Raw genomic sequence first — 25684 nt, 5'->3', positions numbered from 1 at the left:
GATCTAATTATATTGGGCATAAAAAACGTACTTACTTTGTACCATAGGTGTAAAGATTATGAGGATGACACAAAATAATTTAAATACATACTCTAGTAAAGCATAATAAATTATGAAGTATCCCAGTATGGACACTCCTGGCAGACTTATGCCCGTTTTCACCATCAGTTCCAAATTTTTAAGTGACCCCTATAAAAACAAATGCCTGTATGTGTTACCATAGGGGTCACTTAAAAATTAGGGATTTTTGGTGAAAACGGGCATTAGTAGTTTACTCTAGTTTTGATGAAGATATGGAAGGTCAACGTACAAAAAAGGTATCCGGTTCTTTGTACATTTCTCACACGTACTTAAACAAGTTTACGACTTTGAATTAAGTACATTTACCCTCTAAAGTCAATGCTCTGTCTTCTAGAGTAGGTATTTTTATACCTTTTACCTCTACCATTTCCATGTAAAGGTCGATTCTAAGGCCATATAAAATACATTTCCCGGCCGCTATATTATTTATGTGCGGAAAATATAAACCTTATGACCAGGAATATGCAATTAATAATAATGAATACGTCCTTCATTAATACCTACCTACGTATTTCTTTCGGGCTGTTTTCAAACAATGTAAACTTCTTACGGGACAAAATGATTTAACATTATGACTCTCCAAACAGGCATTTTTTGCTTAAATTGAGGTTCCAATCTACTTAATTGACTAAGAAAAACTTTGTGAAGGAAATATTTTTTTAGAGCTTGAGAGTAGTTAGGTATTATTATAATATTATACAGTCTACCATTTTAACTATACCTAAGTAACATTTTTACTTTGATGGCCCAACTGCTTCGAATACCAAATAGTTATACAACATACAACAAGTTATAACAACTGCATTGACACGTTTACATTTTCCTCGTCAGTTCATAAAATTCCTTTTTTATGGTATTGTATGATTTTTTAGAAGTTCCCTTACCTTACAAGAACAGTTAACGCGTTGACAGTATACGAGTAGTAAGTACCTACATTCACTTAAATAGGTCACATAAATAGCAATTTTATTGTTTTGCTAATGTGCCTCGTTGGGAAAGTAATTGGTTAAAATATTACCGTTACGTGTTTGTTTTCCATTATGTGATATGTAGGATTGTAGGTCAACAGTCAATATCGAGTTAAATTAGCATCCTTCTCTTCAAAGTTGATTGTCATCACAAATGAAAAATCGACAATTATAGCATAGCGTAGAGTCAGCACAAATGAAAAATTATTTAGAATTGGTAGCTAAGTTTTCATTAACCTCTGGTAAAAACGCACGAGATGCGATGTAATCATGAGGATAAATTGAAGAATGGTACAGAATTGCTAATCCTGAATAGGAAATGTGAATAGTTCCAATCTTACCAGTTTTATTTCATACAACAGCTTCTTGTTCAAGTCGAGTTTCTTCCTGTGGATCTTCTTGACGGCTACCCGGTTGCCTTTGTACAGGCCTACGGTGAAGGAAGAGAGGTTGAGAGAGGGCGTGTTGAGGCCAGAAGCCGTCGCGTTGTTGCCTCGGGCGCTCCATCCTAAGGAGAGCTGTAGAAGATAGTAAGGTACAGCATTTGGAAGCGCGGCAAAGACTCTCTGTGAGGCTATGAAGTCCTAATAAACGCTATAGTGGAGTACAACGTCAGCGGCAAACGTTCCTATCGACGTCCATAGTGTCCATAAACTAACATCATTGTCTAAAGGAGACCGCAACAGTACATTTCTAGTAAGCATTGTGATACGGCCTATGCGTAACGATGTACGCCGCTTACGGCGTTTATAGGAGTCAACAGCCTGAGAGATCGAAGTTGATCGAAACACAACCGAGGGGAGCAGCGAACAAAAGTTACAGTTTGCGACAACTTGCGGGTGCAAGTGAAGCCACGATAGCCGAACGGTGAAGGGGTCGGAGTGGCCGACTCGAGGTCCGAGGAACACGGGTTCGAATCCCACCGCCGCTCGACTATAATAATTGTGGTGAGTCCACTCGTAACACAAGCTTATTTAACTTAACACGAGGGACTAATGGGACTATTAGTAATTTGGGCAATACAAATAGCTAATAATCTTTAAAAAATAGTGGAATGTATTGCTGTCCATATGTTTCGCTCACACTTCTGCGCTATCGAGTACTCTAGTAAAATTATCTAATAATTGGTTTGCGAGATACGTCGATTATAAAATCTCACCTGTTACCTAACGGCGTAGATGTAACGAAACCATTATTTTAGTGAAAATCAATAAAGCTTCCAATATTCCTTGTAAGTTAGAGTAATTGTTTATCTCCAGTAGATAACGTTTCAAGATATTATAATTTAGATCAGCGGGATTCCATATTCCGCAGTAAGACGATTGTATCTGCCGGTAATCCTTATTGTATCCGCATTAACATAATCTGTAGCATCTTTGTAACAAAAATGGGGAAAAGGTAAAAACCTATTCAGCGTATTGATTGAACGCTCCGAAATCACAACAGAATCGACACAAAGCAATCGAGTCCACATTCAAATCACTCGTTCACCACTCGATTCGAAACGTGGACCGTAGTAATCGATTATTCGCTTCAATCTTCAATTCAATCAAAGAGTAGGATGAAAATAGATTATGACGCGTTCGCTCAACTAAGAACCAGGGTAAAACAAAAGATTAAATCGGCTCGCACGCAACATGAAATACTAGTGCAACATAACCTGCGAGACGATCCAAAATCTTTTTGGAACTACGTCAAATCCAAAAGAGGTAATACTGGCACAAAAACGATCTTGAACAACGGTGAGATACTCTCGGGCCAACAGATTGCGGATGAGTTTGCTAGGTATTTTCACGCGGTGTACAGTACGGAGCGCGCGGAACTGAATGTGAGCGCAGCGGTGGAGGCGGCTGGCGGCGCCAACGCCGCAGCGCGCGTGGAGCTGGGCCGGCTGCGGCCGGAGGACGTGCGCCGCGCGCTGCAGCGCCTGCAGCCCAAGCGGTCCGCGGGCCCGGATGGCATACCACCGTACATATTCAAGGATTGTGGATTGGTACTGGTTGAGCCGCTGTTTTACATTTTCAATAAATGTTTCGAAGGGTCGATCTTTCCGGACAGATGGAAAACAACTAGGGTCGTTCCGGTGCCCAAGGGGGGATCTGGAATGAGAGTGGACGAGTATAGGCCGGTCGCAGTGCTATCGACGCCAGCTAAAATACTCGAATCTATAGTACATAAGACTATATTTACGCAAGTAAGTGCACAGCTCTCGGACGCTCAGCATGGGTTCCGGCCGGCAAAAAGTACCACCAGCAATCTTCTCAGTTATATGGCGGACATTACGCCAATAGTGGATGCGGGGGGGCAGGTCGACGCCGCCTACTTTGATTTTAAAAAAGCATTCGACTTGGTCGATAACGACGTATTGCTTAAAAAGTTGGCCGGTGTCGGTTTCGCCCCCCAATTGCTGAATTTTTTCGCTAGTTATATGACAGACAGGCAGCAGTATGTTGAGTATACAGGTTATAGGTCAGAACCCTATTTCACCAGGTCTGGAGTAAGTCAAGGCAGTAACTTAGGGCCTCTCGAGTTCATCCTGATGATCAATGATCTTCCTAAGGTCGTAAAAGACGCGAAATGTCTGTTATTCGCTGACGACCTCAAACTATACCTCGAGATAAAAAAATCCGAAGACTGCGAAAAGTTGCAAAGGGACATAGACAGAGTGGTAGCGTGGAGCAAAAGCAACCAGCTACAGTTTAACACTTCAAAGTGTGTCATAATTACTTTCACTCGCACCCGTTCCCCAATACAACATATTTACGAGGTAGGAGGTGTACCGTTAAAACGAGTCACTGAAGTTAGGGATTTAGGAATTCGGCTTAATACGGGTTTGACATTTCGGGAACACATCGTCAATGTCTGTAAGAAGGCATTTAGAAATTTAGGGTTTATTCTACGCAGTGTTCGAAACTTCACGAATGTTAAAGCGATCATCAACTTATACAACGCACTGGTGAGAAGCCAACTGGAATTTAATTCGGTAATTTGGGCACCACATGAAGCTAAATATACGCTTATGTTAGAAAAGGTTCAAAATAAATTTACTAGGCACCTATACAAAAAGCTTTATGGAGTATATCCTTTTTACCCACTAATGTATCCAACGTTGTTTGTGTTAGGAATGGTGGGTTATAATGAATTGAGGGTGAGGAGAGAACATGCGCTGGCACTGTATATTTTTAAGATTATCCGAGGGAAGGTATGCGATGCGGACATTCTGGCGCGGGTCGCGCTGCGAGCCCCGGACCGGTACGTGTGGCGGCGGCGCCGGCCGGCGCTGCTGGCGGTGCCGCGCGGGAGGACTAACCTGCTCAATAAAGCGCCGTTGACGCGCGCCATTTCCACTCTCAATCTAATTTCAGATAAAATTGATATTTTTTCTTGTACTCTGAGTGAATTTACAAAGGCATCATTATTTGTTATATGTTATGTGTAGGTTTGTATACGTAGGTGGTTTCTAGTTGTGTATTTGACGTTGTGTATGTTGATGTGTTGTCTTCGCTGTCGCAGTGGGATGTCCTGTGATGACAGTGTAGTGTTGTTGTCGTTGTAAATAAATAAATAAATAAATTTCCCGTAGCCATTTAATTGGCGACTGCGGAACAAACAGCAAAGGGACACACGACCAATTTACCCAATTACTTAATTAACGACACTACTTTCAATCAAAAGGGAACTACATGGTCACATATGTGTTGCGTACATGAAACACCTTTAATCGCGCGCGTCCATTGGAAATTAATTCCATCTTATTGAATTACCTATACATTACATTACATTAGTTTACCTATACGTACAGGTTGTATTCTGTCCTAGACAACAGACACTGGCAATTGTTATTAAGATATTTATTTATTAAGGGATAGGAATTAAAACCACTTCATGGATTTACGCCCGTATTCACAAACATTACTATGAGGTCCACATTGTATAACTGCCTAAATTGTAAGATCTATAAATGTAAATGCTAATGTGGTTATGCAATAAAAGTATTGAGTATTGAGTATTGAGGTCTCACCGTGCGCGTGGATGCACAGCACACACGAACCAATCACAGAGCTCTATTCAACGGTGTGCGTTCGATTTGCTGCTTCACTTAAGCAAGCATCGTTTGTGAATACGGGTGCTAGTTACGTAATAGGATCATAGGCTTTCATTGAAAAAAATCAATCACATATAGGCACTCCAGCGATAGAGTTACCTACAATAAAGAGAGCCATTAGTGTATCTGAAAATGATTAATGAAATAAACAAAACGTTTATTTTTATTTCATCAGACAGCACATCAGAATAGAGGTAGATACTTACCTCTAGATTTTTCTTATTGCCATTGCCAAAGGGAAAGTTTTTTTTTATGCATAGGCAGGTGTTTGACCACAATCGCACCTGATGTTAAGTGGGATGCAGCTTAGGATGGCCAGTCAGTTGTGCCATCGTATGCTGTACTATGTATTTATTTGCTTTACCTTGAGGACCTCGTTGATGCTGTGCAGCGCTGGGCTGGCTCCAAGCCCGGTGCCCACTTCCACCAGCACCTCTTCAGGACGGACCCGCCAAGCCATGTTGTTCAACTCCGCGTCGATTCGTGCTTGCCTGTTTAGAAGTTTATGAACACTTATAATATGTATTGGTACTTATAATATGTACCACTGTAGTCATATGACTAAAGCAACTAAAGTGCTTACCATAACTGCGTGAATTGCTCATGAAGTTGCTGTTAACATGTTAATGTTCAAAACTATTGTACTTTGCCGCATTGTCCTATGTGCATGGCCAGTGAGTGAGATTTTTAGGACATTGGAAAATTCTTTGGTACGGACCTAAGCATATTCAAATAAACATCATAATAACAGAGCAGATTTTATCTGATGAAATGGTTGCAAAAAAGAATCATTCTCGATCTTTACTGAGACTGAAACTGAAAGATAAAGCAATTACCACAATTACGAAGAAAAGCGGTACATAGTTTCCTTCGTTAACTTCTAACAGACTAACGCTTCCAATAAATAGTATCTACAAAACTTTCGAGTATCTAATTAATTAAGGAAAGTTTACAACAAAGAAATCAATTGCATAGTTCGTTAGCTGCCGCCTTCCGAGGACGTAGACTTTCAAAACTAATTTTGTTGCAGACAAATAAAGTTGACAGTCGCGTGCCATTCGAAGCGTGTTCCTTACGTGGGACATTTTTATGAGACTGCTAAGACACTCGGGAATTTAATCGGTCTTGCTCATGCAAAATGAAGCACGCCAATTAGGTATAAAATGCCTTAATAACCTTAATGTCCCACTTACGGGACACACCTCGTATAACCTTTAAATTGGCCTATGAAACATGTAAATTTAACGTTGCATGATTGCACAGTCCGCGCCAATATTACATTAGCAATCTGGAAAAAAAGCTTTTCTTTTATTTATAAGATATCCAAATTCATTGGGGCGGACTGTATCATTATAATTATTATACTTACTTGTACGCCACACAGGCGGCCGTGACTGCAAAGCTTAGGAAAATAGCCAGTCCGATGAAACAGTAAATTATAACTGTTTGAGCCTCTAATAGCAGCGTGAAAAAAACAATTTATTACACCTTCATCGCGGTAGTTTCATTTGTGTTACGGCGAGCGCTTCAAATCTAAACTTTATGAAAGAACTTAATTAAAAGGATGATGTACGACCAGCCGACTTTTACAACAGTTTATATTTACAGCTGTTTATAAAATGAGCCACAATTTTAAGATAATACGTAGCTTTATAACTCCAAAACCAAACAATTTTAGTTGCAAGTCAATGTTCTCTGTTTCACGGAATTTTTCCGATAAACCCTTTGTGAATAATGAATATTTTTGTGGTCCGAAATTACCATTCGCCTCCTCCCATTATACCAAGCATATTGCTAAAACATAGTTCAGTCGGATTACCATACGCGTATTTGCTATATCTACCAACACGAGTACGCTATCATTTGATATTCAGGCAATAAATTTGAAGCAACTATGACATACGAAGCGTATACAGACAGAATCACGCGGGGTTCCTAAACCCTGATAGTTACGACTATATTATGAACTATCGCGACACATTACCATAGAAATTACGTAGTAAAATACAAATGAAATGCTTGATTATTTTACGTTTTACTTACTGTATACATAGCATTAAAGAAATGAAAACGAGAGTGCTTAAAGCTGTTCCTGAACTTCTGAAAAATATTTTGAAACCTTCCTTTAAATACTTTTAAAACGCATAATATGGTAAGATTGGTTTTCAATATCTATAAATACAGACTATTATTCACTCTACCTAAATCATAAAAACAGCCAGCCTAATTTATTTAATAAATAAATCATGTGGACCAGTCCAGGAATTCAATTATTGATATGTTACGCCCGAACTGGCAAATGGATGTGGTTAATTAATAAATAATGAAGACCCGATGGACGCGAGTACTGTGCAATGGTCTGGACAATAAACACCTATCAAGTTGAAACATACAATTTGCACTGCTCACTGGGCGCGACTCTACAACCCGTTGAGTTTACTACAGTAAGGTTGGGTTGCACCATCATATTTTGACTTTAACAAACGACAAAAATATGTCAAAATCCATACAAAAAACACCGGTAAAAGTACGTCCAACGAGAAGCGATACCAAATGTAAACAAACCCAATGTCATGGGTGAACCCGTCTGACTTTGACATATTTTGGCGGGAGAACGAGACATTACGACAATTACACAAGATGGGAAGAGACAGAATATATTGTCAACTCGACAGTCGTATCGACCTTTTGTATTGCTGCTAGTTGGCCGTACTTTGGGTATCTAATATTTTATTGCTGCAGTAAATACCTACTCCGAAGTTTACCCATTTTGATATTTTATTTACTGAACAACGAAATTGGAGAGTATTTGCAGAAACTATTTCTACGTTTGATTACTTTTATTACTGCGAACAGTTTTTCGATGAAATCTGTATGATAGAATTCTTTCGAAGAAAATTTTGTTTAAGTATTTTTCTTTTGTTTGAGATTTTATTTCCGATAAATTTTCACGTCACTCAATACATCAAAGGTTCGATGGAGTCGCCCATTAAAACTAGCTCTTTAATTATTCTCCTTTTGCCTATTAAATGTACGATAGCTCATTACTTAGTCAGATACCTAATTAAGTCTACATCAAATGACTTGCGGTTAATATTATTTAAAGGGATTAAGTAAATACCCTATAAGAAATTTCAGAGTCCGCTCTGGATGTAGTCTTATGGTTTAAAATGAAACCACGACGAAATTAAGGTCTTTTAGCTTAATTTTCATAGTATCTCTACAATCTACATCTATACTTATAATAAATCTGTAGAGAGGTCAATTCTGTACATGAAATATATTTTCAAAATAACTATCAGGGGGTGATTAGTGATCGATACTGATGCCAAAAATGCAATCAGTAAAATTTTTGTCTGGCTGTCTGTCTGTCTGTCTGTCTGTCTGTCTGTCTGTATGTTCCTTATAGAAACAAAAACTACTCGACGGATTTTAACGAAACTTGGTACAATTATTCTTCATACTCCTGGGCAGGTTATAGGATACTTAAGAATTCCCACGGGAACGGGAATTAGCGGGAAAATCCTTTTGAATGAAAAATCTAAACCGCTTAAGTTAGACGCTTGAAATTTGGCATGCAGGTACCTTAGTAAACTAAAAGCTTAGTTACAACAGGATATTGCAAAATTCCCACGGGAACGGGAGTTAACGGGAAAAAACATTTGTATGAAAAAATCTAAACCGCGTAATATAGATGAGGGGGGTAAAACGGGATCCACGCGTACGAAGTCGCGGGCGGCCGCTAGTAATATAATAAACTGTTGTAAAACGAAATTAAATAAAATTTGGGACGATGACTGTAAAACATTTATATTGCTACAAAAACCAATTAAAAAACAGTACATGTATAGTACATAAGTTTATTCGGCCGTTTGGTGTAGTGGTTCAGAACGGACTACTATGCCGAGAGGTCCCGGGTTCGATTCCCGGCCGGGCAGAAATTGAAATGGTGAATTTTAATTTCTGTGACGGGTCTGGGTGTTACTATGTATAATATGTATGTATTTAAAAATTAAAAAAAAAAGTATATAAGTAGTATATCCGTTAAGCTAGCACCCATAACACAAGCTTATTAATTGCTTACTTTGGGGCTAGATGGCGCTGTGTGAGATTGTCCAAAGATATATATATTTTTTTTTTTATTGGTTTATTGGTGACAATTACCCAATTCATTGTAGTATTGTGAGAGCAAATCTAAAACTATTAAAAAGTGTTTATTGTTCCCTAGAACTATGACAACTAGCATTTTCACTGTACACTTACCTCCTTGGCACATAGGGTCGTTCCCAAGGAACCCGCAGCGAGGCGTATCAGGCGGGGGTCCGCGGCGGCCCCCGGGCCAATGGATGGCCTTGCCAGCCACCGGCTTGTAGCTGCCGTTGAGGCCGTGATAAAACGCCACCACCTATGATTAAATTACGGGTAAGTAATATGGTATCATCAGCAGACTGCGTCAGTCAACTGCGTCAGTCAACTGCTGGGCTTAGTCCTACACCGTGACTATAATCTGTCTAACTCTATTATTTTTTTATTAGGTACTTTCAATGTAATCTACTTTGAAAGTGTCGAATTATGCAGTCCACGTAAAACAGTAAGTAGGCTTGCAAATATTATGTACCTAGGTACCAACTGACCCTGTATGTAAGTTTTTGTAAGCTGAACTTTTGTCTCTGTGAATTACGAAATAATTATAAAATCTACAATAATAAATTTAATTTCAAATCATATCGACGAATTATACCGTCTCTATTTTATTTCAAACTAGCTTTCCGCCCGCGGCTTCGCGCGCGTGGACTACATTATCTACATATTTTACGGAACCCTATTTTTTTCCAAAATAAAATTTAGCCTATGTTACTCGTGGATAATGTAGCTTTTAAATGGTGAAAGAATTTTTAAAAACGGTCCAGTAGTTTTTGAGCCTATTCATTACAACCAAACAAACAAAGTTTTCCTCTATATAATATTAAAAAGATATTTTCTGGCAAACAAACAATACGGTTCGTGCCGATGGAACGGTATTCGTCATTGATGAAAATACAAAATTGAATTCCTGAAGGTATTGTAATTCGCTGGGACGAAATTCATGCACGTAATAAATAAATGCTGATGATTCTGAGAAAAATATCTCTGCATTATGTATTAAAAACCATTAGTTTTACCCTTACCTATTATTGCGTTACCTCAGTAAAAATTAATAGTATTATATTATTAAAATGGGAATGAATTAACATGCTGATGGCAAACCGAGATATTAAAAGCAGACTCGCTAAATAAATGTAACTTTTAAAATTGAAAATTGTATATTTTACGGACGATCTACTCGTAAATTAAGATAATAATTGTACATTGCCCTACGTAAGTACTTTGTTTATATTTACTTTTGAGAGCCTTTGAAGTATTTTCATTAAATCATGATGCTGACCATGTTTTGCCGAATACCTATCGTAACATTCCAAAAACATTTCTCTTTTTAGGCAAGCTCTAATAAGATATAATCATAAATCGTGTAAGCCATTCAGGGGCCATACAGTAGAACAGAGAGGCCCTAACGGACCATAAAGAAAGACGTGGAAGGGTTCTCCGCTGAGGGTTACAAGCGCTACAATATGAAAATCTTGTTAAGCGAGCCAAGACCGTTATCTATTCGAGTGTTATTAGCAACCCCTACGCAGTTGCTGCATTTATTTAAGCTCTCCATATTACTACATGTTCGTTCATAATAATACTTATGTAATATTAGATTTTATTAAAATGTAAGGATACCTATTATACCTACTCTACTCCCTTATTATTAAAAAGTTACACCCGGGATGAGCAACTGGATTAAAATGACATTTCCGGGTTCAACTAGGGTGTAACTTTTAATAATAAGGGGGGTAATCTTTTTTGCAATACCCATAATCTGGCCATCTGGGATCAGAATATTAAAGTCAATGAGTGCATTACCGCAGCAAAATTTTTATAAATGTTGTGCTTTATAGTCGAGAGTATAGCAGATAATTAGTCCATCGTGAGCAGAAATTTGTCCACTAATAGCAAAATTCGTACAAATTGTAGTTTTAAAGTTATTAGGGAAAAACAGATTTTGCTGCGGTAATGTTTGAAACGTTGCCCCAGCAAAAATTTTTTTTGAAAGTCGTTCTATCTCGGTACCAAATACATGGATAGATAGCTTTTGTTGCGTAGTAATTTGTCCACGAATAGCAAAATTTGTTCGTGATCCGGTTTGTTAGTTAGTTAAATGTTCGTTTTATTATTTCAATAATCTGACCTCTCAACTCAACACAACACCTTTGTTCGCATCGCAACTGTACTGACGAAAGCTCGATATCATACCGTTGATTTAAGATAGCAAGCCTTATGTATGGAACGGTCGCTTTTTAGTGACCTTTATAATTTGGTTGGCTTATAGAAGAATTCCTGATATTTTTTGCAGTTCAATAACTTTCTTTTAAGTCATAATATAAAGCTGAAATTAACAGGATAGCTTATTCAAGGAACATTTTAATTTGTCCATTGTATGCCATGTTCCCTTGTTATAAGGGAATTGCGTATTCGGCCACGAAAGTAAGACTGTTAAAATAAATTAAATTTCTAAAAATCTCCCTTTTGCGCAAAGCCACATCATTTATATTTACTGTGATTATAAAGGTGTACCAAGGGTAGATGCTACACCTTTTTATTCGATTGTAAGAGTACTGGTTTACTCACAAATCCGTTTTATCTGATTTTCGAAATCATTACACTAGTGTTTATCATTCAAATTAATGACTAATGCTTGAACTCATTTGGACATATTAAGGTCTATCATTGGTATTTTTTTCAAACTTCTGCGTTGAGCCATTTACGAGATCTGGGACATCACAAAACATTACCCCAGCAAAATTCTGAATTACTTGAGAACCGGAACACGAACAAATTTTGCTATTCGTGGACAAATTACTACGCAACAAAAGCTATCTATCCATGTATTTGGTTCCGGGATAGAACGACTTTCAAAAAAAAAATTTGCCAGGGTAATGTTTCAAACATTACCCCAGCAAAATCTGTTTTTTCCTAATAACTTTAAAACTATAATTTGAACGAATTTTGCTATTAGTGGACAAATTTCTGCTCACGATGGACTAATTATCTGCTATACTCTCGACTCTCTAAAGCAAAACATTTACAAAAATTTTGCTGCGGTAATGCACTCGAAGTCAATACCAATTCGCCTGTGCATTCCATATAGAACAATAATTTAACCACCTTGATGTTAATTAAATCAAATCAATTCATTTATTTTAGTCTTAGTATTTATTATAGTCGATTAAAAAATCTAGGTAATAAAGAATAAACTTATCTACCTACATTTTTAGATTTTATTCAATTTCCAAAATAGCGACAAAAATTTATTACAGTAGTAAGTACTTTAAAGTACTTACCTCAAACTTTCCCGTGACAGGGTCCAGGTCCAGTATCGCGTAATCCGCATCCCGATCGCCGACGGAGTCTATGCGCACGTGGCCGGTGATCCCTGCCCGAATAGGTACACTTTATTCAATCCAACGGGAACACTCTTCCCTGCAAAGTAGCTTAAAGTACTAATACTTAGGTGAATACGAGTTCTAAGTTATGTACAAGTTAAGTAGGTACAGTCAAGTTCATAAATATGTTGGCAGTGCCCAATGTTTCAAAATACTGTAGCGCAGTAGCGCAGTTTTTTATTATTATTTCATTTTATTGATGTTTGAGTTTGTATTGAAATATAATGTTCGTTTTAACGCTAACAATATTTTGAAACATTGGCATTACCAATATATTTAAATAGTTAGGAACTCGACTGTACCATTGAGTGCTCTTCACGCGCAAGTGAAATGCAGAGCGCCAGAAACAAAATGTTCCAAAAAGTCTGCATTCAATTCGCGCGCGAACTGTTCTTTACATTCCGTAAACGGGGATGTACATGATAGCCAAATGTGAACGTAGATGATAGCCAATAATTTCTAAGCTTTTAAACACTTATTGTTTGCTTTAGAAACCCAATGAATGACCTCTAAGAATTTATGTTTTAAGTTATTTCTAATACTTCACATCTCATTTTGCAGGCACAAAATCCTGCAACAAAATTTGTAAGAACTCTTTGATCATAACAGTGGGCTTACGCCCGTATTCACAAACGATGCTTGCTTAAGTGAAGCAGCAAATCGAACGCACAGCGTTGAATAGAGCTCTGTTATTGGTTCGTGTGTCACCCTGTGCGTCCACGCGCACTGTGAGACCTCATAGTAATGTTTGTGAATACGGGCGTTAGTGTAAGTTTACATCAAAAGTCTTCACTAGTGACTACTTAAAAAAATTTAATGTATGACGGATTGTACAGCGACCCTAGCGGATACTTTCAAGAACTAAAATCTTCATAGATTTTTTAAACGCGCTTACTAGTGGTGAAGCCCTCTGGCCCCTGAAGCAGGCGCCCACAATGCTGCGTTTCGAAAATGGTCGGATCCATAATATCAAGCTCTACATATTCTACAATACATCAATCACTTTATATGGAAAGCGAAACACTACGTTCTGACTTCTGAGCGCGTCCCTCATTAGTCCCTCATGTTGTAAAACATGCTTCATCAACGGTGCATAGCATTCAGTGCAGCTGAAAAAGCAGAAGAAACCTGGATGGAGTATATTCACCGTGGAAGTCTCTGCCCCACATGCGGCGCGTGATGTTTCGGCCGTCTCTAATATCAGCACCTTCGGTCAGGGTCTCGTTGAGTGCCATACCTAGCAGGTACACGCCATCGTAGAAAGCACCGATGAAGAAGTTTACCTTATAAAAAACAAATGTGAAATTATACGTTAATTACTTCAATTAATGGCTATAATTAATTACCTAATTATGAAAAGCTAAATTAAAAAAGCCTTATTAATTTCGTTAATGGCTGTTTTCAGTAATCTACATGCATTTTAGTAGTGTACAGAAAGTTGATTTCCTTTAAATACGATTTATGACGATTACGGTAGAAACACATTATTTTGTGAATTAATCCTGGTGCCATTATTGTTTGCTTTTACCTTCAAATACGTAAATTGACAGCCTTTAGACAGCAATGAAGTACCTACATGTTTTGTTCTGGTAAAACTATTTTATGTGTCTCTACCTATTAGCAAATTACTTTGGTATGTAGTTTGGTATGTTTGCCTCTCACCGTCACCGAAATTTGATTTTCTATTCTCTTTGTGTACGCAAAATGTTGAAGACACTTGATATTATAGATAATCTATTGAAAATCAGATTCATGTGACTTTCATAACGTTCACACAAAATTGAATAAAATATAATAGGTAATTGTCAATCAGACAACCAAATTATTTTCAATAAATAACATACATTGAGAAACTCCGATAAAACCCGTATTTTTTCTCCAAAAATAGCAGTTTTTTATTTAAAAAGCAATCAATCAAATAGATGATAAAGACAGACATGTCGACACTCGACAGGCCTCAGGCGGCTGGAGAATCTCGGCCTATTCAACGAGATTTCAGTCCTATTTGTTACCGTATCTTAGTCATTGTTTGTTACAAACAAAAGGTTTTGTTACGATTGCTGTAGACGTTTCGGAATAAAACGATACATTTTTATTTTAAAGTAGTAGATACGACCAATGAAAACGTATTTAAAGAATTAACAACGGGAAAAAAACAACAAAATAAATTCAAACACAAGTGTTACAGAAAAAAAGCTTCTTTCGTCTCTTCACATCACGTGCCAATAAATTGCTAGCAGTTTTCACAGAATTCATTCAAGGTATTTTTCACACGAGTGCACTGTATTTTTATTTACCTTGATACGAATCATTTACCTTGAAAACCGTTATGCAACCGTTTTAACGCTTCGACATGTCAAACGAATAAGGTTGCATCTGCGATAAGTGTTAGATAACAAGGGCGTAACTCCGCTGGAAGATACCCACGACCTTATTATCCCGACAGCTTTACAATAACGCTACAAAATAACAACACGATACCGTGGAACGTTTAAAGTAATGCCTTTTATTTTATCTAAACTTTACGGCGTGTCTGGCAGGAATATTTATAGACCTGCGGTGGATCGTGTTATTAAATGAAATTCAATGCGTGTTATGTAATTCTACTCCTAAAGGTCGAAAGTTGAAGGAATGACAACGAAAGTCACTTTAAAGAGCTTGAGGAAAATTTGGGCGTGTGCGTTTGTTATTGTTTATCAACTATTTTGATAAATATAATTAGGTTTATTAAAATGATGTTTAACGCGCGTTTTAATTTGGAAATTTTCGATAAAGTGCTCAAAAAACAAAACATTAAAACTCTTGAGATCCTGTAGTACGGTCAAAGGACTCCTCCAAGAAGTCCACCAAGACGGTTCCTACGCTGTTCGCATCCAGGTGGTTCTCGCCTACACCACGTCTAATATGTATAAGATTTTCAATCAGGCTTTGAGCCTTTCAGAAAAACTCACCCCATATTTTAGGCCTCTACAAACAAAAACTTACCTCCTCGCCATCCGAAAAAGTATAATTATAATGCAACTTCGCCCGAGCCTTCACGGCATCCGCGAAGTCGTCAAAGCGGTCCCCAGTGGGCAGTTTGAGCGACACCCGAAGCAGTGCCTCGTAGGCGGCGCGGGCGGCGGCGTCGCGGTCGTCGCCGGCCGCCCAGCCCGTCTCGCCCCAGTATCCGCCCTAGGATGGTAGAGCCAAAAGATTAATATGACACATGTAAAGGCCCATGGTTCTGAATTCTGATTAAATTTTAAAAATAACTTGAAAAAATCGAACTGCCTAAAGTGGGAATCAAACCCACGAAAATTGAGATCGAGAGGCGACTCTTAAAGCCAGAAAAATTTAATAACTATCTGATTTTTGTTGCGGTTTTCACGAAAGCTATCCCTGCGACTACTCAACCTTCAGCGGTAAATCCTGCTTAAACAAGAGTTGCAGTGGGATAAGCCCCATAACAACAATGCTTTAAGTCGTTACTGTTTTTTTTTTTAAACCGTACGATTTGTAAATATTATATTTCTTAGGGTACAATATTTGACAAAATTCTAAAATAATCAGGAGCTCTATTTCTTAGTATCTACCTGATAATCTATTTCTGTGGGACTACGGACTTTAATTCGCAAATAGATTTGTTAGAATTTCGCAACAATCCACTTTACCTACCCATCAAAAAGGGATCACACGTTTCTTGTAATCAAATATTACGATCTCTAAACCTGTCTTGGCTGAAAACCTTACTCAAACTTAATTTACTTAATGAGGGATTCACTAGATTAATGATAACTATAATATGAGGCCCAGAAACTGTAGAAAACCCACTTTACTAATTAGACAATAATTACTAAGGACGTGAACTAGGGAGGAAGATTTTCACTATTTTGATTAAGAATAAATTGGAATTTTATCATTTATAGTGCTCGAATAACCCTGCTAATTATAATAAAATATTTACATGTTTAACTTGTAATAAGCCTAACGAAACCAAGTTAGTTATGTTTTCGTTGCCCTCAACTAGGTACAATAATAAAATGGAAGTTACGGAATATTTTCGGGTCTCAGTTTATCTTCGTAATTTTCCCAAAGTTTGGGCCCTGTAATAAAATCTTCCATTTTCCAACTCGGTTGTAGTCAAATGACCACGATAGTTGTCAAAACAACTTGTTTTTCAAAGCTACGAGTTTGTCCAACGCCATAACCAGAAATAGCTTTTCGTACAACAATTTACTTGAACAAATCATTTTAACCAACAAATGATAACTCTTATTTCGTTTTTTTGGGCAACTAGAATGAGTATGTATTAAAGTATTAAAGTTTACAGACAGACGAATTATTTCAGTTTCAAACTTTGTTACTTTCCTTCAACTACGCAGCTGACTTTATCTAAGCCAGTATGAATTAATAAACAGGTTTAAGGGATAATAAAGTTAGGAGTAGGTCATGCTCAAGTTCGCAACTATCCTTGCTAAAGTTTGACGCTTGAGTAAAGATATTGAAGCACGAACCAATACAGACGTAACCGATACCGTAGAACGTGTATTATACAAACCAGAACATCCTCTCTTGACATACATTGACGAGTAACTTACAAGATGATTTATATTTTATATAAGTTGGTACTTATATAAAAGGAGATTGCCCTCTTTCAATTTCTATTACAATCATTGGATAAACAGGGAAAAGAATTGAAGATAATAAAATGATAATAAATTATAGTTGACGCAATTCACGAAGGTAAATGAGCTTTACATGTCTGGTGGCTCGCTACTGTTTGTTTTTCGGAAGTTTTAACAGACATTACACTATCGTTATTATGGGCATGTACACGTACACACAAGTAAAGCCCACTCGCCTTCGTGAGTTGCAAGAACTAGGTATAATATAACCTAGGAATAAAATAAGTTACTGAAACTAACTTATTTAGTTACCTGAAATATTTCGACGTCGAGGAAGGCCCAGTCGCCGCGCGTCATGCCGAGCGAGTGCGCTGCGAGCAAGAATTCTCGCACTAGTGGGCCACGCACGCTCAGGATTACCACTATGAAAGAAAAGATTATGATTTTGACATTATTTAAGTGCTGTAGGTATACCACCACCAAATGAAAAATGTGGAAGCGAAACCAGTCCATTAGTGGAGCTTCCATAAGTCCCAAACTCTTCTTCTCAAACTGTTTAGTTACACAAAAACTCAACTGACCTAATTAGGTATAAGACTTTATAGAAAAACAAGCAATGTTTAACAAGACAATAGATAAAATAATTGGTAAAACAAACATATCGAGAATAATAAATGTTTTAGTTGTAATGTTATACAACCATAAATGTAGGTAGGTATAATGGTTCATATTATATCAATTTCTTGTATACTTCAATTACAAATAACATCTCAAGCTCTTAGCAAATTCTTTATTTTTAATGCAATATATTCCCAATGTCCCTTACCATTCCTAGAAAACCTTTCATAAATATTTTGCAAAATGAAATTCAATTCCTATACAAAGGAAAACTTGTATCAAAAACATTCCCAACGGATTCCCGAATGTTTCTCGTTTCGTAGCCTTTTTAAATAAACAAAACACATACAGGTGTTCGGATGACGACAAAAGCTATCCAGCCACAGTTTCAGTACAATAATGCCAACTGAAAATGTAAATGCATTAAGCGAAACAAAAGGCCGCGAACATGAAATATCAGCGAACGAGGTGACAGGCATTACACGAAGGTACAGTGGGTTTACAAGAATTTTATATTAACTACTTGCCTAAATGATAAGTATTTGCTATTTGAAAAGGTTCTTCTGAATCTTTAATATCTATAAAAGCGAAAGGTCACTGATTGACTAACTGACTCACTCACTCATTACGAAATCTCAGAAACTACAAGTACTAGAAGTCTAAAATTTTGCATGATGGTTCCTTTTAGAATGTAGGATTTTACGAAACTCCTCCCCTAAGGGGGTAAAACGAGATCCACGCGTCGGTACGAAGTCGCGGGCGGCCTCTAGTCATCATATGTAAGTAAGTTGTATGTATGTTGTATTATCTTAACAAACAACTGGTTGCTTTTCTAGTGGCCAATAATAATAATAATAATAAGCCCCGCAGGGCAGCTTTGTGGCGAGCTGTTGGTGAGTAGCGACACCACGGGGCCAGTTGTTAATCCGAGTGCTCCCGAGAGTCGGTCAAGACCCTCGTCTTCGGCTTGCCGAAGTGGAATCCGAGAGGGTCTGCAGGACTTTCACCTCTGGCTTGCCTTAACCGGCCGGCCAGAGTGGAGTCGCTAGAGCTATAGCTCCAGGGGTGGAAGTGTTAAAGGGCATAACGCCGCGAGTAACTTCGGAGAAAGCGCAGCACACCTCTCTACACCCCTGAGCTGGCAGACGCCAATGTTGCCCCTCAGTCCGGTCTATACGACCCATGACGCCAGGGGGGGCCCATTTAGTCGCTGGCTAGTCACCGCCTGCCATTTTTTCAGTCCGAGACTATGAACCAGGCAGGTGTCCCGTAGTCTCCATCCATAGCCCAGTAACCAGTCCATCCATCCTTCATCCATAACCCTAGTCAATTTTAAACGCTATTTCTATATCAGTAGAGTTCCCCCATATTATTAAGCCGTATTGTAAAACAGAGACGACGTATGCGTGATATGCTTCTAAAGCAACCTCTACAGAAACAGTTTCTCTAAGCCTTCGCAGAGCAAATACGAATCTACTTAATTTATCGCATACTTGGTTTATGTGTAATTTCCAACTACAGTTTTCGTCAATCAATATTCCTAAAAATTCAGTCATTTGTACATTTTGTATTATTTGTCCTTCATAATCTATTTTAATATTAGGTGTATGAGATTGATATGTCCTGAATTGCATTATTTTAGTTTTGTCAATATTTACTTTTAGATTATTTTCGCTTAGCAATTTAATAACTCGCTTAACAGTTGTATTTATTTCAGTCTCTAGATAGTCCGCATCCCTTCCCTTTATAATTAGAGTAGTATCGTCAGCAAAGAGAATAGATTTGTGTTTTGTTATTTTGGGTAGATCATTGATGTATAATATGAAAAGAATAGGGCCCAGTATGCTTCCTTGTGGAACTCCACACCCATTTACCCTGTAATCAGATCTGTATGTCATTTTCATGTAGGAACGGTTTCTTTTTTCCAACTTACTTATTTCCACACACTGTTGCCTATTTTGTAAATAGCTCTGGAACCAGTCTTTAGCTGTTCCTCTGATGCCATAATTTTGAAGTTTCCGTATGAGTAGGTCATGGTCGACGAAGTCAAAAGCAAGTCCATTCTCCAATAACTGCAATAGCTCCTGTGCACAGGCTGGGGATGGTCTCTGGCTACATCCCATGATATAGTCAGAGACTAGATCCAGCATGTGCACCACTTTCACTTTTGTCGATTATTTTGCGCTTAAAACGGCCTCTACGTGTTGGATCTGTATCCCCACGCAAGCCTTATAAAGGACCGAGCCACTTTTGACCCGTGAGCTCCAAAGCGTACAAACATAATAATAATAATAAAACCGCAGGGGCAGCTAGTGGCGAGCTGTAGGTGCGTGGCTACACCTCGGACCCCGATCTCCAGAGGGCCCGGATTGATTTGGCGCCTCGCCTCCTGGCTTGCCTTAACCGGCCGGCCAGGAGTGGAGTAGCAAGAGCAGAACCTATGCTCCAGGTTGGAAGTGTAAAATGTCATAACGCCGGGGGCATGCTGACCGATAACGCGATCTTGCGCCCCGCAGTCTCACCTCTCGACAACCTTAGCCGTTCACACCAATGTTGCTGCCCTCGCTGCCATCTGGCAGCTTTTAATGGGGCGGCCCATTTAGTGAGCGGTGAGTCTCCGTCTGCCGTAATTATCAAGATGAGACATTTGATGTGGCAGGCGTCCCGTAGTCTCATCAATATCCCGGCAACCAGTCCAGCAATTTCCCACCCATAGACCCGGTTTAGTTCCCACCTCTCTGCAATAGTCCTTGCACTTAGCGGGTGCTGTCTATGGCTGTATCTCCTCAATAGTGCAGGCAGAGATAGTATCCGCTAAGTGTACACATCCCAACACATTATCGTATCTCGAAGGGGCCTCTTCGTGTTGGATCTGTATCCCCATGAACGCCTTCCAAAAGGACCGGCCTCCGCGCCGTGCTTATCCACAGGAGAGATACAAATAATAATAATAAATCTTTAGACAATTTCACACATCGCCAGCTAGCCCCAAAGTAAGCAACTTAATGCTTGTGTTATGGGTCAATAGAGTCTGAATTTATCACTTAAGGTTTCCACTCTACTAGGCTGAATAAATCTACACTAATTTATGACAGTCGACACCAATCCAAATGTAGGCCAGGCCTACTGTAACTACCTATGTTTATTGTGAGGGCTTTCAAAGCAGGCAGCCCGGTAATAGGACCAGTGTTTTATTTTATCGTAATTTTCTCGGTTCATTTTCATCAAGAATTTCTGAGTTATTAATTTCAAACTTTTTAATTGCAATTTAGGTTATTAAACATTTTTGAATTTAAATTTTTACTTTGTTTAACTAGCAAATATTAATTTCCATTTCAATTTTACTTTAGAAACCCATTAAAAGCGTATCTAATAAGAATAAATGATAAATCGTTTGTGATCTGCATTATATCATGCATCTATTATTCCCAAAATATACATCAAAGTACTACATAGGTGTTTTTTTTTTGTGAGTGTTATTGAGATACACATGCAATGGTAGCTAGTGGAGTACTCCAATTGCAGTGCAGTGATTTAGTTTGTGAATTATGATGATTGTAATTACGTTTGATTAAATTCTTTTAGGTGATCGACTATATGGGTAATGTAGGCTTTGAAGCTTTTAGCTGTGTCTTCTTTTCTAATTATGTCTGGTAGATTATATGGGTTGATATTTAGCAGGCGGGATGTCATTTCATGGCTATACATAGGTGTTAAGCTTCAACCACACCAACTCGTGCAGATCGCCATCGCCGGCGCGATCAAAGGCCAATGACAGGTCGCGGGACCCATGACAGTTCACGCGACCTGTCATTGCCCTATGATCGCGCCGGCGATTAGCCATCTGCACGCGTTGGTTGGTTGAAGCATTAATGAATTTCAGAGCCTTACCTCGTGCGTACATGCTGACGTCCCGCAGTAAAGTTTCGCAGGACTCCCTTTCGTTACCATCCAGTTCCCGTACGGCTTTCAGTATCCCTTTTTTGCGGAGACCCCACTCTAGGCTCTTACCTAAACAACATTTAACACTACCATAAAAATAACGAATATTATTAACAATTCAACATTCATTTGCAATCTTCCTTTATTAGCAAGCGTTGCAAACAAAACAGATTTTATGGAAGAAACATAAAATAGTTAGCTATTTGAATATTTCACCTTTTCTTTCTCTGAAAAACTGTAATATGTGATCGTTTATGCATTTCTACTCTTACATACTACTGATTTTATAACTTCTGTTACTTTAAGCATTAATATCTCATCAAATTGGTACTGCAAGTTAGGTAATACTAAAAAACTGCGTCGATTACTTTGTAATTCACATTTTTAATGTACATACCTAACACCGAGTTAGCGTTTGAAGGTTTGACCTCAACTCAATTACCTACACGGTAAGTGAATAATACCTAAGCTCTGAGATGGAGCACGCTATTCAATAAATACTTGTTTACAGACTCCCAGATTTAGAAAGTGGGAAAACAGGCGATTTAAGAAAATACCAATGCTTGGCCGCTAAACGCTTAGGCTGGGTTCCACCATGTTACTTTAACTTTGTCAAACGTCAAAACCTGTCAAAATCCATACAAAAACTACCGGTTAATGTTATTGTTACGGATAAAATAAGGTGGTGCAACTCAGCTTCAATGGTACGGGACTATTCCCACCTCTTTTTCCCACCGCTGCAACTTCTGTGTAGGCAGGATCTACAGCTTGACCGCCAATAAAAACTCAACCAGTGAAGATCAAGTTTGTCCCGGGGGAAAGTTAAACTGTTATTGGACCCGCAACGAAATTAATCAGAAGAACATAGGGGGAGGATCAGCTTCAATGGTAGTGTATCGATGGTATACTTACCCACAGTCAGCGAGAATAAATCTGACTTGTCCAGCAGTAGGGCAACGTGTGCCCATCCGAACCGCTCGAAGACGCTGGTAAACACGTGAGGTAAACGGCACTGGCAGTACGACATGCGAGTCAACGTTGGATACTTCCCTTTGTCGTTGAACAGCGTTGTTGGCTGTAGACAATATCGATCATTTAAAAGATAGCTTACAAGTAAAGTAAAACGATATCAATCAATTGTGACAAAATCGCGCTAAATATGTGAAAGTCAAGCTGAAAAAGGTGACAACAGTGTAAAATGACACCTTTTTCAGCTTGATATGTTGTGGTCCTACTTACATTAAGTTAAGTAGGTAATGACTGACGAAACTGACGATGAAGCATTAGAAGACAAGTGAAATTACTTATATGTTAATGCATGTGCTCTTAGATTTAGAAGTTTTAATAATAAAAATCTAAAAGTGTACTTTGACCTTGACTCAACTATATTAAAGACATTATTTGCTTGATGCCACTTATATTCCACTTTCTACTGCGTAACCTGAAACTTAGTAAACACATACCTTGATGCCTTTCCGGAGATTTCGAAGTCTGTGCATACGGCTGACCACACTGGCTGGGGCTGCTAATTCTCCCTCCGATGGCGGCTATAACAAAAAAAAATCAGTACTTCCAAAAATTTACATGTAGCTGGCTAACTATCAAAATAAATTTAGCACAAAATGTCGCATTCAATAAAACAATGCTACTCGTAATTGAGCAACACAGACACACAAAATATTTGTCAGTAACTGTGTCATTAGGTCAACGATATTCCTTTCTATAAATAAAATAAAACAAAAGAATGAACGAATAATTGTGCTAATTTTATTATTACGAAAATCGCATTAATTTAACATGAAAGCATTCGTTAGGCTAACATGTATTAAAAGCCGTCTGAGCGGCCTTTTTGCCACCTCTTTGAAGTGAGTGGTACCAGAGTAAATACAAATGAGTAGGTCATCTTCATAGAAACGCACCGAGCGCGGTTTGTATGTGAGCGCGCACCAATACGTATGCGGCGTGCACGCACACACTGATAAAATTTAGCGTTGATTAGCGGTGAGTTGCCCCGAATTTTGTCAGTGTGTGCGTGCGCGCCGCATACGTATTGGCTCACATACAAACCGCGCTCGTGCGTTAAATTCTATGAAGATGACCTACTCATTTGTATTTACTCTGGTGGTACCTAGTGGCATCATTAATATGTTACACTCCGTCTTATATTCTAAATTAGAACGCAATTATTTAGAATCCTAGTCAGTGGCGGCGTAGTATGAGTTGGCACCCGGGGCGATTGCCTACAGTCAAGTAACTAAGGCTGGATTGCACCATCTTACTTTAACAGTAACTATAAAAATAACCGGTGATTTTTGTATGGATTTGACAGATTTTTAACGTTTGTTAAAGTCAAAGTAAGATGGTGCAACTCAACCTTAATTTCCAAATGCAAGAGATCAAAATATTTCAATGTCACGTAAGGGTTGAACGATGAACTTCGAGTAATAACATTATTGAGTCGTAGCTAAACATTCGGCTGAAAGGGTAAACATCCTATCCCACCAACACGTGTTTTCGATAAAGCTGTGTGTAGACAAACGGATTCGTTGCCCCATTACCTTCCAATCCAATCGCATTCCACTCCGCGTCAATGCCAAGTTCGGTACGGGGACAGGCGGTGAGTTTTCCCGCTGATTTGTTTGTATCCTTGACCAAAGGGGACGAAATACATCAGGAGAACCATAACAATTTAAGCTGAACGCAATGGAATCACATTTCTCCCGTGTACACTTTGGTTTAAAAGGTTTCGTAATTAGGGAATAATATTTTTGTAGATTCGTAGAGACAGCCACTAGGGTATCGTTTTCCTTAAGATATTTTAAGAGTTAGATAAGTTTGTGTATTTTCTTTGGATTCTTTTGGTATTTAGAAATCTACATTTAGATCGTATAACATTCCCATTTTTATTTTTTCTTTTCATCGACATATTTGATCAGTAATTCACTGCTTTACTTAAATACACGATTAGTTAAGTCTTTTCACGTAAGAGCGAGATAATTCCACTAACAAGTTAATCAATAATCGTTAATTGCAATTCGGATGAATGTGAGTGTTGTTCTGAGGCACTTAATGATCACAATTCCAGTAAAATACACTCATGCCTAAACATACTTACTCGTAAGTTTAAATAACTTCAACCCACTCAAGTTCATAAGAGTCTTAAAAAATTTAACATATTTATTATAAAAACTTTAGATGTAGGTTCTTAAAGAATATTAAAGCAGCATAATATTCAATTATAAAACGTTAGATCATTCTCAGAAAAGGCTGGAATTTTAATATAAATATTCGGCATTTTGCTCACTCAACTATCAAATTAATCATTTGACTTAAAGCAAAATACAATCAATACAATATTAAAGCAAAATTCATCATTTAGAAAAGACAATGCCGGAAATTGGCGTCTTTTTTTTTTCGCGCGGCCATCGACCAAACTTTGTTTTTTGATTACAAAATAGTGTAATAAACCAAACTTACTATGACATGTATACCTCTAAACTCAGTCTGAACTGAGTTACGAGCATTAGAAGTTTGATGATTTTCATACTAGATTTGCTTTTTGCGCGCAAAGTTTTGTAAGAAATTGCAACAAATTAGTGAGATTGTATGTGTAAACAAACAATACCATCCATTAAAGGCTCCAGACATCAGTATGGAGCAGAATCAGCGCAATAAAAATATAGCGCAATATTTTGTTGCAATTTCTTACAAAACTTGCTCACAAAAAGCAAATCTAGTATGAAAATCATCAAACTTCTAATGCTCGTAACTCAGTTCAGACTGAGTTTAGAGGTATACATGCGATAGTAAGTTTGGTTTATTACACTATTTTGT

The 25684-nt window shown here is 38.1% G+C and overlaps 1 protein-coding gene across 1 annotated transcript in view; it reads right to left on the bottom strand.

Annotated features, from left to right (window-relative positions):
• Window positions 1-25684, bottom strand: part of LOC114357302 (atrial natriuretic peptide receptor 1) — a 46001-nt gene that overhangs the window by 10450 nt on the left and 9867 nt on the right. The window contains exons 3-14 of the mRNA XM_028310847.1: window positions 23314-23397; window positions 22763-22925; window positions 21800-21919; window positions 17603-17712; window positions 15669-15857; window positions 13831-13966; window positions 12582-12673; window positions 9418-9559; window positions 6524-6608; window positions 5528-5645; window positions 1973-1982; window positions 1391-1542 (exon numbers count right to left, since the gene is read on the bottom strand). Of these exons, the coding sequence (XP_028166648.1) occupies window positions 1391-1542; window positions 1973-1982; window positions 5528-5645; window positions 6524-6608; window positions 9418-9559; window positions 12582-12673; window positions 13831-13966; window positions 15669-15857; window positions 17603-17712; window positions 21800-21919; window positions 22763-22925; window positions 23314-23397 (1401 nt within the window). The remainder of the gene's footprint in view (window positions 1-1390; window positions 1543-1972; window positions 1983-5527; window positions 5646-6523; window positions 6609-9417; window positions 9560-12581; window positions 12674-13830; window positions 13967-15668; window positions 15858-17602; window positions 17713-21799; window positions 21920-22762; window positions 22926-23313; window positions 23398-25684) is intronic.

Source organism: Ostrinia furnacalis, unplaced genomic scaffold, assembly GCF_004193835.3.
Source record: "Ostrinia furnacalis isolate ACB-3 unplaced genomic scaffold, ASM419383v2 OfSCF3127, whole genome shotgun sequence".
NCBI classification, from domain to species: domain Eukaryota; kingdom Metazoa; phylum Arthropoda; class Insecta; order Lepidoptera; family Crambidae; genus Ostrinia; species Ostrinia furnacalis.
The sequence above is the reverse complement of the archived record's forward strand: the minus strand, read 5'-3'. Positions and strand labels throughout refer to the sequence as shown.